Here is a 21,645-nt window from a genome sequence, read left to right as displayed (position 1 = left end):
GTATTATATGACTCACATATTGTATATACAAACTTTTTATATTAAGCCTGTTTTATCTTTGCATTTTATTTTTCATTTTATGTGCATGTGAGTGTGTGCAATTGTGACTTAATTTTTGCGCAAAAATTTCAATCATTTTTATTATCAATGGAGGGTATCCGACTTTCTCCCCCAAAAGAAAAAATGAAAATAAAATGATTTCGACTAAAAATAAGCCTTAGCTTAATTTAGTCAAAAGAAAAAGGCAATATGGAATGTTGTATATAGGGGTATTGAATATCGGGGTGGAATGTGCAAAATCAAAGTCGAATCGAAGTCAGAAAAACGCGGTTTGCATAGCGCTTAATTGTCGCTGGCTTAGACACGTTGTGGCCACGCGTTTTACTTTGTCGCCACGTGACAAGTTTTGTCGCCACGCGACAAACTTGTCGTTTGGCGACAGACTTATTTTTCCAAATCCTTTCAGAATTTAAAAATCTGCCAAAAAATTGTTTATAAATAACCCCCAAATCTGACAATTTATGTATAGTTCGAACAGATTAACTCAAAAATTAATCATGGCTTTAATTAAGAAGATTTTTTGTGATTTCACTCGTGAGTGGTGTCGTTCTTTAACTGTTAAGGAGAGAAAAGAACTTGACTTTTTCCATATGGGGGGTATTTATGGCATAAAGGGGGTAGATCTTGATATAGACTTTATTCATACCGCCTTAGAATATTGGGATCCTAAAAATCATTGTTTTAGATTAGGCTATGATGAAATTTGCCTTTTACCAGAAGAGTTTGGTGCCATTCTAGGCTCTCCTCCATTAAATCTTGGGGTAATGCCTACGGTGAGTGAGTATTATTACAAAGATTATGAGCATTTCCTTGACCTTAGGGATAAAGATCTAAAAAACATAGTGCATGGTAATAATGTTGATTTAAAAGAATTTGCACGTTTTTATTTTGATAGACCACGCTCTAAATCTTTTCATGTTTATAGGAGAAGAGCTTTCTTCTTTTGCATGCTTAGCCAATATTTTCTTACTAATGGTAAAAATAATGATGGTCAAGCAATTATAATATCTGTGTTAGAACAAATTGAATCTGGGAGAAATCCAATGCCATTAATCGTTGGAGAGACTATGCTTAGTCTTGATGAATTGAAAAAGAATCCAGAAGCACCTCTTCAAGGCTCCCCAATTTTATTACAGGTAGAAAAATAATATTCTTAATTACAGAAATTAAAAATATATTTTTGTATAGAAATACTGATTATGTGCATTGATTTTTACAGATGTGGCTCATGGAGAGACTAGAATTGATTAGTCCTCCTGATAATATTGACAAATATACCCCCAATTGCTTTGTTCGACGAAAGAAGTGTTTCTCCTTGAAGATAGGTCACCGAGAGTGGGGCAAAGTTTTTGCCTGTTGTGACTTCTCCATTAAATGGGTCATTTGGACTCTGCAGAAAAGAAGGTTTGGGTAGAGAAAAAGCATGGAGTTTTAGCTGTGGGAGAGACTATCCATACTAAAATCGAATGTAGAGCCTCTAATGGATGTCTCTTAGCAAAAGTGATGGATGAACAGGAAGCTTCTGAAAAAAATTGGAAAAGAATGAAGAAAGAAAAGAAAGATTAGAGTATTGCTTTTCCTTCGATTTATTTGACAATTTAAGTTAACTTTAATATTTTAAGCTTTATTTAAATTCCATCAATGATGTAATTCTTTTATTTATTAATGCAATTTCAGCTTTTTAATTAAATTAACTTTACATTTGTTCATTTAAAGCAATGAAAACAACTTAAAATATTTTTTCCGAAAAAATTTCTTCAAGTACGGAAGTCGAAAAAATTTCCAGAATGCACCAAAGTTGTCCAGATGTTCGTAGAAAATTGGTGCTGCTCATACGAGTCTGTCGCCAGACTTTTTGCCTTGTCGCCTGGCGACACGCTTGTCGTTTGGCGACAAATTTTTTTTTTTACGCGTATGTTTTTGTCGATGCTGAGACACGAAATTTTTGATAATTAAAATGGCCGCACCCTTTTAAAGGGTTGCCTACGTATCCTTTCTTAAGGAATCAGGCCAAACGTAGCTCTCTTGAGTGTCCTACTCAAGTAATTATGGGTAGTACTTCTTAAGTTGGTCAAGATTGGTCATGTTTGAGAATCCGTTGTCATCCATGTCAGTTAATTGAGTTGCACCTCCTGACAAGATTGTTTTGACAATGTATGGTCCGGACCAATTGGGCCTGAATTTGCCTCTTGGATCCAAAACATTTTTCCTTAGTGCTTTTAGTACCAAGTCTCCAACCTTGATGTTTCTTGTCTTGACCTTTTTGTTGAAGTGTCTAGCCATACGAGTTTGGTAGCATTGGGTATGATGTAGAGCTTCTAGTCGTTTTTCATCAAGTAGAATTAACTCTTCATACCGTGCTCTAGTCCATTCAACTTCATCGAGTTTACTTTCTAACGCGATGCGTAGAGAAGGTATTTCTAGCTCTATAGGGTGCACGGCATCCATTCCATAGACTAGGGCGAATGGCGTGTTTCCTGTTGACGTTCGAATTGACGTTCTATAACCCCAAAGTGCGAAATGGAGTTTGTCAGGCCAATCCTTGTAATTTTTTGTCATTTTCTCGATGATAGTCTTTAAATTTTTATTAGCTGCCTCAACTACTCCATTTGCTTGAGGTCTATAAGGGGAAGAGTGGTGATGTTGAATACCATACTTTTGTAACAATTCTTCGCATTCGGCTTGAAAGTGAGTTCCATTGTCAGTTATCATCTCATGTGGGACTCCGTATCGACAAATTATGTTCCTTTTGATAAAGAGTGCTACATGTTTTGCAGTGAGTTTAGCATATGATTGTGCTTCGACCCACTTTGTGAAGTAATCGGTTGCTACCAAGATATACTCATGACCTCCTGTTCCAGGAGGTGTGATTTTTCCTATTATATCAATTCCCCATGTTGAGAATGGCCATGGTGAGGTGTAGGTGTAGAGAAGAGATGGAGGAATATGTTGCAAGTTTGCATAAATTTGGCACTTAGGGCATCTTTTTACATATTGATGACAGTCCCTATTCATGGTAGTCCAATAATATCCTTCTCGCATTATCTTTTGGAATAGCATTTTGTCATTAACATGTGTTCCACATACTCCTTCGTGGACTATTCTCATAGTTCTTTGAGCATCTTTCTTGCCTACACATAATAGGGCTCGACCTTTAGGTACCCTTTTGTGTAACTCATCATTTATGAGTACGTATTGGGAAGCCAAAAGTCTCAAAGCTAGTTTTGCTCTTTTGTCAGCATGAGGAGGGTATTCTCCTTTGGTGACATAATTGAGTATGTCGGTATACCATGGTTCTTCTTCTTCTTCTTCTTCTTCTTCTTCTTGGTTTGTTTCATCATCTTCTATAGCTTGAATGTATGCTGGTTTGTGTCTTTTCTCTATAGTTAGAGGCATTTGCTCAATTTCCTTAGGAATCCTAACCATTGAGGCTAGTCTTGCCTAGGCATCGGCAAATTGGTTTTCTTCTCTAGGTAGATATGTGTATTCTACCTTTTCCAATTGATCGGTGAGAGTTTCCAGATAGGTTTGGTAAGGGGCTAAGCTTTCGCTCCTTACTTTCCATCTTTTGGAGATTTGGTTGATGATCAAAGAAGAATCTCCGAATATTCGAAGTTTCTTTACACGCAATGCTAAAGCTGTTTCGAGGCCTACCACGCATGCTTCATATTCCGCAGCGTTGTTGGTAACATCGAAATCTAACTCTATTGAAATTGGAACATGCTCCTCTTTAGGTGATACTAATAGGACTCCTACGCCACATCCCTTTTGGTTCGAGGCTCCATCGAAGTATAAAGTCCAAGTATCATCTTCCGTGACCATTAAGTCTTCATCTGGAAATTCATTGTCGTGTATTGGTGTCAAATCTTCTATTGGAAAGTCCGCTAAGAAGTCCGAGACTACAGATCCTTTGATAGCCTTTTGAGGCATGAATCTCACGTCAAACTGGGCTAGGTTGACTATCCATCTTGAGATGCGTCCGTTAAGCATGGATTTCTCGAATAAGTACTTGAGAGGATCCATTCGTGACACTACAAAGACTGTGTGAACAAGCATGTAGTTTCTTAACTTGGTTGTGGCCCATACCAATGCGAGGCACAATTTCTCAAGTGGTGTATAGCGTGCTTCATATTCGAGCATCTTTTTGCTTAGGTAGTAAATGGCGTTTTCTTTCCCTTCTACCTCTTGTGCGAGCATAGCTCCCATTGTTTCTTTTGTGACTGTTAAGTACAACCTTAGAGGGATTCCTGGAAGCGCTGGGGCTAATACGTGAGGATTGGCGAGATAGGCTTTGATCTTCTCGAAGGCTTTTTGACACTCGTCGTCCCATATTACTAGCACGTTTTTCTTAAGCCTCTTGAATATTGGTTCACATATTGTTGTTAGCTTAGATATGAACCTACTTATATATTGCAACCGGCTAATAAATCCTCGAATTTGCTTCTCGATTTTGGGCAGTGGCATTGACATGATTGCCTTGATCTTGGTTGGGTCTATCTCTATTCCTCTAGAGCTTATGACATATCCCAAGAGTTTGCCTGAGGTTACTCCAAAAGCACACTTGGATGGATTCAACCTCATGTTGTATTTTCTTAGCCTCTCGAAGAATTTTCTTAAGGCCACTTGATGTCCTGGATGATCTTTAGATTTCACAATCATGTCGTCCAAATATACTTCGACTTCTTTGTGCATCATGTCATGGAGTAGGGCAGTTGCTGCTTGTTGGTAAGTGGCACCCGCGTTTTTCAACCCGAATGGCATTACCGTGTAACAGTAAGTACCCCAAGGTGTTATGAATGTTGTTTTCTCCATGTCTTCTTCGGTTATGAGAATCTGGTTGTACCCTGCGTATCCATCCATAAATGAGAGAAGTGCGTGGTTTGCTGTATTATCTACCAAAATATCGATGTGTGGTAAAGGGAAGTCGTCCTTTGGACTTGCCTTATTTAGATCTCGATAGTCGACACACATTCGAACCCTACCATCCTTTTTTGGAACTGGGACTACATTTGCAAACCATTCGGGGTATTTAGATACCCTGATAAAACCTGCAGTTATTTGTTTTGTACTTCTTCTTTTATTTTAAGAGCTACGTCGGGTTTCATTCGACGCAACTTTTGTTTTATAGGTTTCATTCCTGGGATTAGTGGTATAGTGTGTTGAGCTATTTCTCTATTAATACCTGGCATATCTTCATATGACCATGCGAATACATCGATGAATTCTTTAAGTAGATTAATTAAACCGTTTCTTTCATCTTTGTTTAGCGTAAGTCCGATTTTAACTTCTCTTTTGATGGTTGGATCTTTTGAGATATCAACCGTTTCAGTGTCCTCAATTATTGGTGTCTTATTTTCAAGTGTTTCCATTGCTTTAATAATTTCTTTGTCATTTTCATCGTTAGTTAAGCAATACTCGTCATCTTGAGCTAAAGAGAAACACGAGGAATAAGGGGAAGAAGACATATTATTAAACTCAGAAATCATTACATCGAATAAAGAAATGTCCGTTGGGACTTGATTGCTAACTATCCTAGGAGTAGATGTTGAAATAAAAGAATTAGAGGGAGGTGCTACAACTAGAGACTTAGAGGACTCAATAGGGGAAGACTTTGACTCAGATGATTCTTCGAACATTGGTCCTTGTCCTGTAGTTATTGAGATCTTCTTTCCGCTTACAATAGTCACCTTTACTGTCTTGCGCCATCCTCGTACTAAATCCTCTGCCGGGGTGATAAGCTTGGAGGGATCAAAGTTTTCGCTTTGTAGGACTGTTTGAATGAGTGAAGAGTTATCCTTTATATATCTTGGCTCATTCTTTTCTTGCCCAAAGAGAAGTCCTATGACGTTAAAGTCAAAGCATGGGGGTGCTTTTTCTTTATGGATAGGAGTTGGGATTTCATCTAGAAAGCAACAATCCAGAAATATTTCGAACCCAGGTTGTCTTATGCCGTTTACAACGAAGGGTTCTGGAAATTCGTAACATGGATAATCTTCTCCCATTCTTATGAATTGTCCATTTAAAGTAAGAGGGTATTGGTCCATTGGGATTGCTTTCTTTTGTGCGCAAGCATTTCTACGTTCTTTTGATTTTTCCTGGGCTCGCTTTAGATCTTCGAGAGTCGGTTCGAAACCAAGTCCGAAAGTATCTAATTTAGGGAGGCCAGGTAGTCCCATCTGTTTTTCTATCCCTTTCTTCTTTCCTAGAGTCATTCCAGGGAAGTGTCCTTGTTTTCTCAGGATAGCGTTGGTTATCATGTTGGAGTGGAGGTCATAGCGAAGAGGGGTCCTTTCATCTTCCTCGATTAAGGAGACCTCTTCATTAAAGCCCCACAGATCTTCGTCATTCTCATCGTGCTCCACATTGATTAGTGGGTTTTCTACTGTTTTGAACCTCATGGGTGAAGCATCGATTGTAATTGGTACTCCTTCAACTATGGCTTTCACTTGTTGGTGAAGAGATGAAGGGATGGCCTTGAGGTCAAGAAGCCAAGGGCGTCCCAACAGTAAGTTGAACGAAGCCTTAATATCTACCACTTGGAATGTGGTGGCATGCTCAATTACTCCGGTCGTTATGTTCATAGTAATTGTGCCTAATGCTTGGCGACGTGAGTTATCGTAGGCTCGTATCCCTTGTGTTGGTGGAGATAAATCTTCATCTCTTATTCCTAACATCCTCGCAGTTCTAAGTGGGCAAACGTTAATTGCCGATCCATTGTCTACAAGAGTCATAGGGACGTTCATTCTCTTGCAAATTACTGTGAGGCTGAGAGCTTTGTTGTGCTTGTCACCTTCCGGTGGTAGATCTTTGTCGGAAAAAGTGATCAAATTAGTAGGACTTGGGAGATCACTCGTGAGGAAGTTAGCCAACCCCTCAGGTGTGGTATCCGATTCTATCCCTACTTTAGCTAAGGCATCCATGACCGCAATTCTATGTTCTCGGGATGTAGCTAGAAGTTTCCATACGTTCATCTCGACCTTAGTATTTTTTAATTGTTTGACAACATCGTTGTCTTCTATGATTGGTATGGGAACTTGCTAAGTAGTGGGAATAGGTTGTGTAGTAATGGGAGGTTGCATTCTCCCGGACCTTGTGACGACATCTATAGGTGAATCCTCTTCATCCCAAATGTCACCTACTGGATATATTGTCGAAAGTGGACTTTCTTCGACGTCCTTGAGGTAGACATCCTCGTCATCACTATCCCAAACCCTATTAATGGTAGCATCTCGTTCTTGTGGGATTTGAACTAGCTTCTTGTTATCAATCAATCTTGGACCAAGTCTTTGAACTTGAAACAATTTTCTATAGTATGTCCTCCCGATTGATGATATGGACAGTAGTACCTATCTGTCCTTTTTAGTGATTCAAATGGTCTCGGTTCGAGAGGTTGAATTTTACCATTCTCGGAGAGCATTTTGAACATATTTGAATAAGAAGTCCTAATTGGAGTGTATGGCCTATTGCTCCTTTTGGGTGTGTCAATTACTTGGAGGGAGAACGATTTCTTTTCTTTAGGTAGAGGTCTATTTTTGAGTAGTTCGTTCCGTTCCTTTACCACCTCCATGGCCTCGCGTAATAATTCTCTTGCTTCCAATACAACCTGAATGAGAATACACACTTCTTGTTTAGTCGCAGGTTCTTGTCCACAAGGAAAATGATCCTCGGCATCCTCAAAGATTTCCTCCTCTTCTTCAATAGCTTTGACAGGTTTAATGAGGTTCGAGGGGTCAACCTGATTTTCCTCATCGGAAATAGCCAAGGAATCCGACAATGGTGCATTATTGATACTTGGCTTTTTGCTTGCAGGGGGCAATGGAAGTTTGTTGTTATCAATTAAATTTTGGATTGCTTCCTTTAGCTTCCAACAATTTTCTATGAGATGGCCCCTACCCTGATGATACTTGCAATGTGCATTGGGGTTCCAGCTAGCCATTCTCTTCTCGACAGGTGGGTCCCCAAATGGTCCTATGGGAGTTATAAAACCTTTTGCATGTAAGCGATCGAATGCGGTGTCATAACTCATACCAATAGGAGTAAAGTTCCTCCTAAATGGTTTCTTTTGTCCTTGATTATTCATAGCGAGGACTTCACTCAAATTAAAGGTGCTAACATTGTTCGAGTGGGTGGTTTTGGAAGAAGAAGGATTATCGTTCTTCTTGCCTTTCCAGCCACTATTGGAGTTACTATTGTTAGCAGCTTTTTGTTTAGCTGGGTCGTCTTCAATATTGATACCAATGTCATAGACGGCCTTAAAAGTGTGCAAGTTATTTTGGTATTTGAGATGCTTAGAATATTTTTCTTGGAGATTCTTGATGAACATCCTCACAGATTCTTTCTCACTAGGCACCTCAACCATCTTTGCAGAGGTTTCCCTCCATTTATTAAAAAAAGGAAGTAAAGCCTTCATTCTCTTTCTACTTAAGTATTTCAAGTTCCCTATGATCAGTTTCAACTTGAATATTGCATTTATATCTATCAATGAAAGTGTTTACAATTGAATCCCAACTATCTCTTTATCAAGAGAAAAGTACCGTTGCTGACAAACGGTTTCTAAAGATAGAGAAAACACAGAATGAAAAGCTTTTTTGTCTATTCCCTTAATATTCATTACAGTTCCGAAAGCTCTTAAATGAAAGTAAAGGTTATCCATTGCTTTGAATTTCGGGATGTCGTTGGCATTGAACTTCTACGGAAGACAATCCTTGTCCACCGAGACCCCTTGTGAGTTAATGCCTTGCAATCTATAGTCATTGGATAGTCTGCTCAAACTTTCCTGGATGACCTCCATTTGCTATTGTCTCGCAGGGTCATTGATTTGAAGAGTCAGATTCTTCAACATTTTAGCCATGTTAGCCACTTGTCCCTTGAGCTCGTTGACTTCTTCCTAACTTGCCATTGTCTTCTTAGCTTTCCTTTTTCGACCGATGGGCTTATCAAAAAGTGAGACTTGAACAAAAGTGTTGTTCTTGATTAAACGCCCTTCCTTTCTTAACCACGCGCTGTAGATTAAACCATATTTGTTTTAATGACTTGACTCAAATTGACTTTGATTTTATGGTTTTAAAAAAAAAAAGCAAAAATAGGGTGCATATTTTTGGGAATGGGTTCAAACAAGTGGTTTAATTGGAGGATTAATATCCGACTTACCCCCCTAAAAAAATGACGGAAAACACGCATTCAAGATTCTCTAGACATGGTCAAGGTGTGACATACATGTTAAGTGTGTGCTTTATAAGTGAGTGCAAGTGACATGTTTTGACTCTTATGTATGACCATGGGACTAAGTGCCTAAACTCAATTAAAGACTTAAACATGGCTAAAGCCATTAACAAATTGGTTAAACTGATTAGCAGACTGGTTAATTAGACTCGTCGTGATGACTCAAGTAAGAATCTGGACTGTCGCTGGAACAACAGAACTGTCGCCACAGTTTAAAGCTTGTCGCCAGACGACAAATTTGTCGCTAGGCGACAAGCAGTAAACTTCGGCGCCACAGCCCAAACTCCTGCGCCATTGCTGGAACATTAATCTGGGACTGTTTCTAGTAATTTTACTTTAAGGGGACATGCCTAAAGTCGTACTAAGTCAGATTAATTACTTTATTAGTCTTTTAATTAGTCTAATTAATTAATTAATTAATTAGACAAAGTCCTTTTAAGTCATTAATTGGTTTATTTAGACTTAAACACAAGTCAAACAAACGGTTAGCACATATAAGGTATGCACACGCAAAGAATGCATAAATAGTCAAGTAGTCACAACATGATGCAATGAGTTTGCAACCTAACCATGGCTCTAGTTCTCTAAAGTTCAGGATATGGGTTAGTCAAAGAGGGTCCATGGTTATGAGTCCGGATGCACCGCGCAGAAGCCTTACCTTTGGAAGGGTTGGCGCGAGTGGATGGGACCCCGCAAGTTAAAAAAAACTTGCTTCCACGATTTGGTGGATTCACAAACTTGGATATACCTGTCGTTGCCAGGAGCGTTCGATTGGGTAGATGGAGCGTGAACCCCCAGAGGGTTATGTCCATATGTAGAACACATATGGGTTTCAGAAAAGTGAGAGAAACTCAATCAGGAAGTAGAATCGAGCCAACAGTGCTAGAAATGGTCAAAACAAGAAGGCAGAGTTCTGGCTCGGTATTGGAAGAACTTGGCACTAGACTACAGGGACTGTCGCCGCAAAAGTACCCCTGTCGCCAAGCGACAGAACTGTCGCCAGGCGACAAAAGCACTTTATAGGCAACAAGCCCTGTTTTCTAGGCGCTAGTTCCTACATGCCTCAGCAGGTATCTACGTTCTTAGAATTTTCCAGATTTTGCAGTATTATTTCGATTCTAGTTGTGAAAGATATTTATCAAATTTCCTACGTGTAAAAATCCTATGTTTTTGACTCATTTCGGATGGTCTATCCAATGAGGACCTTTTTTATGCATATGACAATAATGCTAATCAAAATTACGCACATGAAATACTTAGAACTTTTCGAGTCTCATCCACTCATTCTAAATCATTGTCGAAATAAATTTCAGAAATTAAAATAGAATCCTCCCCAGTGGAGTCGCCAAAAACTGTAGGGAATATTTCAAGCATTAACCCCAAACTTGAACCCCACTGTGATCATACACTTAAGCATGGTGGCGTCCAAGGGAAAGAAGCTAGAGCAAAAGAGTCGCCAACAAGTTTTAGGAACTTGTAAACCGTTCATAAGGTGAAGATTACACCCCTTAACGATCCAGGAGATCGTTAACTCCAAAAGGTCTTGAACCAAATAGGGTTCGGGGATGAAGGTACAAATCCAACCTAAAAGAGATTGAACCTACCCTAAAAAGGCCTCTACTTCATTCTTCTCGTATTCATGTGCGCTTTCTAACTAACATACAATCAATATGTTAACCTTAAACCTATTTATCTATGTTGGTTGAATTTAATGCACAAATAAATCTATTATTGGCGATCACTTGAATTATAATCACATTAACCCTAAACAAGATTATTAATTATCTTATTAAGCGTGATTACAAGTACAAATTCCCTTTAAACATGCATAAAAGGCGTGATCAAGCAATAACAACGAATAAGCATCAAGCAAAATAATAATCATCATAATACTTATAATCACAATCATGTTAAAGCACAATAATAGCAAGATCCTAGGCATGATACTAACAAGATTAATAACAAACTCTTGCATGTCACTAAACATAAAAGATCAAAGCTTTAACCCTAACATGATACTAACATGATATTAGAAAAGAGCAAAAGGCACCCTAAACATGATACTAGAAAGCAATAAAAACATCCTAACATGATACTAGGAATTAAACAAATTTAAACATGCTTTCTACAATAATAGAGCAACAAGATTACATACTTTGATGCCTCGTGCCTCTTTCTAATAACAAAATACACGCGTTAGTAACTTCAAGGAAAATATAAAATCAAACAATTAAATTAAAGAATTGAAATAGAGATTAGGGACCAAACCTTCAGAAATTATAACCTTTAACGTCTAGGGCGAAGGCAACTTCGAACTCGGCTAGGTGTTTCTAGATCTCGTGAATGCGGAATTTTGTAAGAGGGAAGGTTTAGAAAAAGAATAGAGAGAGAAAGCTTTTAGCTTTAGAGAGAGATGATGATTTTGAATTTTGATGATAGAAAACGGAGGTTCAGGACCCTATTTATAAGAAAACAGTCCGGAAATAAGTAGAATTTGATAAGGAATAAAACTTCACGATGTCGCCGCAAAACCGACCTTGTCGTCAGGCGACAAGGTCTGTCGCGTGGCGACAGGCCTGTCGTCTGGCGACAGCCTGGATTCCTACGCGCTTTCAAACACGGAGTCCACATATGAATTAAAATCAATTTATAAAGTCCATATGAAAACCGAAATCTTATTTTTCATAAAATAATATTTTATTCCAAATAAAACTTTATCAAAATCTAATTATTAATTTTAATTCTATTAGGATTAAAGAGAACCTTCTAAAGAATTCTAGAAGACTATAATTAACTCTAATAACTTTAGGAATAATAATTAACATTGGGCCCTCCCCTAGATCTTTAGGCTGCATGTAAGGATCAAACCGGGCCCAGTTTAGTATTTTGGCCATAAGTTCCTCATTATTCATCGGAATTGGGCTTATAATATATCGTTGGAAAGCTCTTTGCAAGCCCCATCCAGCTACACTATTATTGGACCCTTGTCATGGACCAAACTAAACTTGATTGGCTGTTTTCATAAAATAGAGTTGTTTTCGAAAACAGAAAGAAAGAATTTTAAATAAAAACCAACCGCAACACTTGACCTTTCACATTTTCACCTCGTTCGATTATCATTCGACGCAAAAGGTATTCATCACTGGGTTTGGTTTTGGGGAGACACATTTGGGTGTTTACACGGGCACGTGCTGCCGTGACACGGTGTACATTTTTTCCTTATTTGCGTCCAAATTCATTTTTAACTTAATTACGCTCAGCATTTTTAAGTGTCGTTTCACAATTTCAGGCTATTTAGGTTTATTATTCATTAATTGGGCTAAATTAATAAATAATATGAAACGAATTAAAAATGTTCGGGCCAAAATATAAATTGGACTATGCTTTGACTAAACATTAGGACTGATCCGTTGACTATTTTGTGAACTGAGTTTGATTGAACATGGATTTTAAGCACTCCCGGGATTAAAAACTTAACCCGGACAATAATGGCGGTGAAAGGTTGTTCATCATCGGGTTTGGTTTCGAGGAGACATTTTTAGGTGTCTACAATAGGGTTCATAAAAATTAGGGATTTTGCACAATAAAAATTTGAAAATTCCAACTGCTTTTATATAATAAATTCTTCTATAAAAATTCTTTAAATTATTAATAAAAACATATTTAAAATATGATACAAATAATAAATTGAATCAGAGAGAGAGTTTTTACAAAAAATATAAGAAGACCAACCGAACCAAAACTAAAAGAGGAGGAAAAGGAGGGTCGTTGCTGCCAGCAGGCGACTACTGGTCGGAGATGGATGGACTTCGATGGTGCACACAAATCGAGGGGTGGAGAGAGAGAGAGAGTAGGGTTTATGGTTTTTAATTAATTTGTTCTTTGATTTCATTATCACATGAGGTATTTATAGGCCTTATAAAATCAACTTTGGGTAGTTACCAAAGTGACATTAATGATAGGAAAGACTCCCTAGTCCTTGTTTTTAAATACTATAGAAAACTTACTTATTTTCTTATTTAAATACTTTCCGGAATCAACACTCTTTATGTGAAACTATGTAAATAAATATTTTTGCCCCTTTTAAATAACATAAATATTTTAAGTTCTCAAAATATATTTTAAAAAATCTTTAATTAATTATAAAATACAAAAAAAAAATGCGAGGTATTACTGTCTACCCCCTTAAAAGGAGTTTTGTCCCCAAAACTTAAGCATTAAATTGAAAAAGAAGTCGTTTAAATGAATAGTTTACTCAAATTTTCAACAGAAGGTCCTGGGTAGGCTTGCGCCAAGATATCTCTATCGTACTCCGTACGTTAGCCTGTACACTCTTCCGTAATTTCAAAAGATACTTGCAATACGATCACCTCTAAAACGATATCCCTATATGTAGTCTCAATATATTAGTTCTTAATTAAGTCTTTGCAAGTTGTTTTGTCTTCCATGTTCGCTTCACGGGTATAAATATTGTAACACTATAGATTTAGTAAGTCTATCCACCACAATCCAAATGGAGTCATTTCCACTTTTCGATCTAAACTAACATCCAAAAAAAGCTGGAGTTATTCAAATTAATAAAAAGATGTAATTTTGATTATATTGTACATGTTGTAAAAACAATACTTTGTAAAATTATTATATGATGGTGCATGGTTGTGCAATATTAGAAAAATCATCTATATGCGAGTTAGAACTACTTGTTCAACATTAAAGAAATAGAGAGAGAATAACTAATACATACGATTGGTGTGCTACTCCACCTATCACCAATTGGTGTGATACTTGTTCAATATTAGTATAAACACTCCAATGTGCTCTTGTGCTTGGTCAAGTGATGTACATTATCATGTGATTGAGTAGAGTTAGCACATCATATGAGTTCTTGGATATAAAGAAAATCAAAACTTAAATTTCAAAAAAAAAAAAAAAATACAAGTAACAATTAATAACAATATCAATATATGAATCAAGTTTAACATTAGATACAATATCTAAGATATAATACAATATTAATTAATTTAAATTGAAAGATAGATTGTTAATGTTATCCCATTACAGTAAGCAAGAAGATTAAAAAGAATAATTTAATTTATCCAACTTTGAAATCTCCTCATATTTTTATCAACTCCACACCCACTTCACTAAATCTATAATTCCATTACTTGTAATCTTGTAGTGTGTATACAAGCTGGTGGGGAGAACTCTAGAAATTTGAAATTAATAAAATTTGTGAATTCATATTGACCCGTGAACTTATATATTTGTCATGTGGGCTACCTCCAAATTTAGCCTTACTATCAATAAAGTATAATCAAACAAAATAGTTCACCTATGTATAATAGTAGCTAGTTCTACATTACATTTTTTAGTGAACATCAATTGTATGAGCCAAAATTACTCATAAATCTAGCTCTTTGATTTTCATTCCACAACAAATAAACAAATCTCAAATGGGTAAATACTCTAAGATTTTATCTTTAATTCTTTTTCTCTTCATCAATAATAACACAATCAAAGTAGTTCAAGGAGATGAAGATTTTATCCAAAAAACATGTAAGAACACTCGATACATTGATCTATGCATCTCTTCCTTGAAATCAAACCCTTCGAGCTCGAATTCGGATCTCAAAGGGCTAGCAACAATTATGGTAAATGTTGGAATCGCCAATGCATCGGATACTTATGCTTATTTATTATCATCACAGCATTCACAACTGCCTAAAAGTAGTGGTACAAGTGATACTAATATGAAGAATGTATACAAATTATGTGCTTCTAAGTATACTTATGCGAATGATTCTCTCAAGTCTACACTCCAAGATTTGTCCGTGGAAAATTATGATTATGCTTCTATGCATGTTATGGCGGCCTCTGATTACCCGAATGCTTGCCACAATGCATTCAAAAGATACCGCGATATGTATTATCCAACGGTGCTCAAGGTTAGAGAAGATGGTTTTAAGCATATTTGTGCTGTGGTTTTGGGTATTGTTGATCAACTTTATTCCATTGATAACCATTTTTAGTGTGTAATTTGTTGTACTTATAATATGTTTAGTAAACCTTTATATTATGTGACATTGCTTATATTTCCTCTTGTTCATCAGTTAAATATGTCAAGATCTCTTATTTAAAAAATGAAGAGTCAAGGTCAGATTTATTGGCTGATCTAGTTTTTCATCATAGTTGCTGATTACTAGCTCTTTATGCACCCGATGTGAATAGACTTTAGAATGCATATAGGTCAACATAATTGTTCAATCTGCTAAGCGACACCTAATTTCTTACCCTTTTGTATTCTAATTATGCAATGTAATACAGGATTTCAATTATTTAATCTAGTTTTTTGTTCTTTTAATTTTTTTTTTCCAATAAAAAATAATTGTAAAGACAAAATAATTGAACATACGTCAATTTTCACACACAAAGTTTAGTGATATAGGCTTACCCATTAAGCCAAAGTAAGAGTAAGGGATAAATCAAGTGGTTAGAGTTTCCCTCCCGATATCAGGAGATCGTGGGATCAATTCTCACCCCATCCTTTGTGGCTCTTTAAACACCAAAAAAATTAAGCCAAAGTAGTGTTTGATGGGTGTTCTCTGTATTATTGGAATCTCTTCCTTTGATTGGAATTTATACGCTAACTTTGATCTATGTGTGAATTTTAGATTTAGTTCATTCAACTTCTAGTTGATCCATATATTTGATTATTGTAGTGAATTTTGAGTAGAAATAATATAGGATCATCATCAACCACAATGGTTTGCACTGATTAGTATTTCTTTTTATTATGGCAATTTGAGAACATTTGGCTTTTTCTTTTACTGATGCTTATTTGCTTATTGATACGGAGTATCACAACTTGTCGTTTTATACGGGTGATTTTGAACTATAGTTGCCATTAATAAATTGAGAAATCATAAGAGCACAATACAAATGGATTTTTCTCCTTTCCCTTTACTTATATGATAAAGATATTCGAAATTTTTTAATCACATCATTTTATGTATCTCCTTCACTTATACTATAAAATACTACGAAGTACAATAATACTTATTTCTCTCTTTGAATATTGCTACATTTTTGTTCTTAGAAGCTTCATATACATTGGCATTATTGCAACATTCTCTTATCTTCTCCTCACATGAGTCTCTTTTATTATTATTTTTTTCATTTTTTATCAAATAAACAGCTTAATTATCATGTTTCCTATGCATATTAGGATAAAATAATGGAGGAAGTATTACATCAATACGTTATATCAAGATTCTTATGACAGTAAGTAACAATAATGTCAATCGTTAAGTTCATCTATGAATGTGGAAAGTATAAGGTCTTGGACTTTTGGCGTCAATGATATTGATTGACACCAAATTTTAATGGGCCAGTGTTATCAAAGTAGAATAGCTATGCTAATCAAACTTTTTCTTTTTCCAAAATTATTGGCAACTTTGCAGGGTAATCGTCCAATGTGACAAGCTTTAGCTATCTTTTTGGAAATGGATGGTACCTTACTTGATTGAACACATATTTAATGAATTAATTTTGAGCTAATAATTAGCCATTTCTTCCCCATTGCTTTATATCTTGAATGTTATAAGATTGATTTTGCATGGGCTTGTACTTTAATGCTATACATAGAATGGAGTACACTATTATTAGAAAAGAAAGTAATCAGAGTTTCTAATTTTATTTCAAAAACTAATTAAGTTAGATATGAGTCAAATTACTTATAGTCATATTTGATTTATTAAGATGGTAAAAGCTAACAAGCGCCTCCGTGGTGTTAGATAAGATAATTAAATGTAAAAATATTATAGCAAAATTAACATTAATTACACCGGTCGATGCGTGATTTTGTCATGCATTCCGAACTTACTACTATTTTAAGTAATATATTAATCCCTTATCCAACGCCTCGGGGCGCTTGTTAGCAAGATCCTGTTAAGATTATATCTAATTGACCAAATAAGGCTTGGTCTAATATGAAGGTTTGCAACCTATAATCATAAGATTGTGAGACCAAACTGAACCAGAGACACTTTGTGATGCAACTTCCCTTACCTCTTCCTCCCCCCCCCCCCCCAAGAAATCAACTAAATAATTGATCATATCATTCAACCAATAAATGATGTCATCCTGCCTAAACAAAAAATTACACTACATTTGTTTCTTATTTATCTGCAACAAAGGGATATTATTTGTGAGATAGAAAAAAAATTCTTTATTGCGCATAATAAGAAACGGAGGTTGTAAATAAATAATATCAAAAAAATATAATCCCACGATTACTAGCTAATATCATTCTGATAATTGATCATATCGTTCAACAATTAACCATGTCATCTAACTAATTAATCATATCATCCAGCTTAGACACTTAAAGATATCATTCAAATAGTTGCCGATATATATTGCAAACAATTACACATATCACCTAAGCAACAAATTACAATAAGCCTATACAAAAGAAAATAAAAAAATAATATTAAAAAATATCATCCCACGACTGCAAAATCAAAATTGTAGTTGTCTAGACAATTAACTATGTCATCCAACCAATTAATCTTGTCACCCATCCAATTAATCATATCATTCAATATAAAATATACACATAAAATTTTACCATTCTTCTCATTTTAAGAGACTTCTCATTGAGTATTTGTATGATTTTTAGGATTTTACATAGATATGATGCATATTAGGTTGAAAACTTTCCGTGTTTACTAATCTATTATTGTGAACTAGAGAAAATCAGTTTTCTAGAAGAAATGAGAATCAGAGAAAAGAGAGAAAATCTAGAGAAAAATCGAAAATCAGATTTTATTATCATTAATGATGGGCTGGATCATGGAGGGATCGTAATTTCAGGTCACTGGGCTTAGAACAATGGACTTGGCCCAAACAAAGGTTAATATATATAGCTCTACAATTACAGGAAGATTCTAAACAAAATCTACAAAATATCTTAGCAAATTGCTAATTGAATTTCGTTATGCAAAACAAAATTCTTAACATAATTGCCATGCTTGCAATCACAAAATATGAGCTGAGTCAGCTCATCACCCCCCTCAAGATTGACTTAGTGAAAAACCAGACCAATCTTGAACACAAGGCTAAGAAACAAGACCAATCAGCTGAGAAAGGAATCGATGCTCATCATTGCCTAAAGGTTTTGGACATGATGTCTGCCAACTAAAGAGCATATTTCACATGAGTAGTCTGAATGAACCCAAGCTGTACGTTTTCTCAAACACAATGAACATCTAACTTGTGATGCTTCCTCCTGAGATGCTTTGTTCGTTCATGAAAACAAGGATTATCTGCAATGTGTTGTGCTCCTACATTATCATAAAACAAAGTGATAGGCTTAAGAACATGTATACATAAATCATCTAACAGTCCGTCAACTCAAACAACAGATGACCTCATCTGTTGTTTGACTCATGCTGCGATATTCTACTTCTGTAGAACTTGTTGGTACAACCTTCTGCTTTTTAGTTTTCCATGAGATCAATGATTTTCCTAAGAAAACACAATAACTTGTAAGATATCTTCCTGTATCTGAAAAATTGCCCCAATCAACATCACAATATGCTGACAACTTCAAATCAATTATTGCAGCATAGAAAAGACCATAGTTTAGTGTGCCTTTCAAATATCTCAAAACATGACTGGCAGCAAGATAATGAGGAACTCGTGGTGCACTTAAAATTTGACTCAATTACTGCACAATATATGAGATATTTGGTCTTGTAAGATTCAAATAAAGGAGCCTTCCAATCAGTCTTCTGTATACTTTAGGATCCTGCATCAATTCACCTTCATGCTGACTCAAAGCAAGACATTTTTTACTAGGAAAAGGTGTTGTTTTACAATGCTCCATTTTGGTACCAGTAAACATATACAAAACATACTTCCTTTGATTCAACATAATTCCTACACTAGATCTTGTCACCTCAATCCCAAGAAAATACTTGGTTTTTTCAAGATCTTCAATTGTAAAAGTGTAATGAAGAGCTTGCTTCACACCAGAAATAAAATTAGGATCATTCCCAACAACTAGTAGATCATCAACATAGGCTACTATAACAGTATACTTGCAACCATTGCTATGAAAAAACATTGAATAATCTTAGTGTGACTGAGTAAATCCAAAATCCATCAAAAATTTGCAAAGTTCCACATTCCATTGCCTCGAGGCCTGCTTGAGCCCATGAAGGGAACGTTTAAGCTTGCACACTTGTCCTAGTTGTACCTTAGTATAACCCAAAGGAGGTTGCATGTATATATCCTCATCTATGTAGCCATGTAAAAACGTGTTATTGATATCAAGTTGCTGAACATCCCAGTTTAAAGCAGCAGCAACAGCAAGACTAGCCTCACAGTTGTCAACCGGTCTAAATGTATGCTTGTAATCTTTGCCTTGAATCCGTCTATCACTTCTTGCCATCAAACGTGTCTTACATCTTTCAACATCACTATTAGGTTTAAATTTGGTCTTATAGACCCATTTACAACCTATTACCTTCTTATCTATAAGAAGCTTAGTAATCTCACAAGTATCATTCCTTTCAAGAGCATTTATTTCATCCTACATAGCTTTGACCCATTCTAATCTATCCTTAGCTTCATTGTAAGAATTAGGTTCCTTAACATTCAGAACCTTAGAGAAACTTGAAGCATCAGCAGCTCCAAGAAATACCAAAGAAGGTTTGATAAAGACACTATATAATCAGTAAACTTCTTAGGCATTTGCCTATTTCTTTTAGAATCAGAGTATAGAAACTGACTGAGAATCGAAAAGATTATCTTGGTTATGAATAGAATTAGAAGAAGAAAGATCAAGAGAAGAATTATCATGAACAGAGAAATGAGGAATTGATGAAGGAGTAGATGACTCTGAAGATGAACTTTGAGAAAGAACATCATTTTGAACAGAAAGAGAAGGCAACTGAAATATAGGATGCTGAAAAATAGCATCATCTGACTTTATATCCTTGAAAGGAAAAACATTTTCCACAAAATGAACATGTCTGCTCAGAACTATCTTGTGAGTATCCAAGTCATAAAGCTTATACCCTTTCTGAGCATATGGATAACCCAAAAATATGCATCTCTTTGATCTTGGAGCAAACTTATCAGGAAGCTTTTGACCAGGTTAACACACAACCAATCACCCTAAGGTTGCTATAATCAAGTTTGACTCCTAACAATTTCTCAACTGGACTTAACCAACCCAAAACAGAAGATGGAATCTTATTCAACAAATATGTTGCAGCCAATATAAAGTCACCCTAGATTTGATAGGCAAAGCTGCATGAAACATCAAAGCTCTAGCTATCTCTAATAATCTTCTATGTTTTCTTTCAACCCTGTTGAGGTTCACCGGGAAGACTTCTCTAATGAACATTGCCTTTGTTCAAAAACAAAAAGGTACATAATTCTTTCAACACTTCAGTACCATTATCAGATCTAATGGTCTTAATAGTAACCTTGAAGTGATTCTCAACATAAGCAAGAAAACCAGCTATAACATTTTGTACTTGAGCCTTATTATGAATGAGATGAGTCCAAGTTGTTCTAGTATTATCATCCAATATAGTCAGAAAATAATGAGCTCCAAAGAAAGAACTATGAACATAAGGACCCTAAAGATTTATATGAACAAGATCAAATAGTGCAGCAGCCATTAAATCAGATAGAGAATAAGGCATTTTATGATGCTTAGCAAACACACATACTTCACAGTTAAAATCACAAGTATTATTGCTTGAGAACAATTCTGATACATGTTTCATCTTGCTGAAAGACAAATGTCCTAACCTAGCATGTAATACATCAATACTAGGCTTATTTGAAATTGGAGTAATTGAATTATATACAACTGTATCAGAATGACTACTAGATTTAGAAGGAAAATTTAGAGGATAACTTGAAAACTTGTAAAGATCACAAGACTTGATTCCATAAGCTCTATCGTGCTTAGTTGCAAGGTCTTGAAAAACACAAAAAATGTTCTAAAACACAGTCAAAAGAGAGGTTTGATCAAGCAATTTCCTTACAGAAAGGAGGTTATGCCTAAATTCTGTTACATACATGACATTTGAAATAGAAATTTCTGGTGTTAATTGGACTGTTCCTGAATACTTAACATGTTTAATTGATCCATCACACAATCCTACTATTATGTGTGATTTTAAATGTTGTAAAGTAGTGAATAAAGCTAAGTTTGATTCCATATGATCTAATGCTCCATTATCTATGATCCATGCATTCTGATCAAATGATTTCTTCATTAACTGAGCATTATGAACATAAGTAATACTTGCAAAATTAACTGTAGTGATAGGATCAGAT

General features: G+C 35.8%; 1 protein-coding gene across 1 annotated transcript; it reads left to right on the top strand.

Moving 5' to 3' along the window:
• The first annotated feature begins 14,672 nt into the window (after positions 1–14,672).
• LOC145584981 (cell wall / vacuolar inhibitor of fructosidase 2-like) lies at positions 14,673–15,363 on the top strand. The gene has a single exon (XM_081641754.1). The coding sequence runs from the start codon at positions 14,736–14,738 to the stop codon at positions 15,309–15,311; it is 576 nt and encodes a 191-aa protein (XP_081497880.1). The 5' UTR covers positions 14,673–14,735; the 3' UTR covers positions 15,312–15,363.
• The last annotated feature ends 6,282 nt before the right edge of the window (positions 15,364–21,645 follow it).

Source organism: Chenopodium album, chromosome 16, assembly GCF_948465745.1.
Source record: "Chenopodium album chromosome 16, dcCheAlbu1.1, whole genome shotgun sequence".
In the NCBI taxonomy this organism is placed as follows: domain Eukaryota; kingdom Viridiplantae; phylum Streptophyta; class Magnoliopsida; order Caryophyllales; family Amaranthaceae; genus Chenopodium; species Chenopodium album.
The sequence above is the reverse complement of the archived record's forward strand: the minus strand, read 5'-3'. Positions and strand labels throughout refer to the sequence as shown.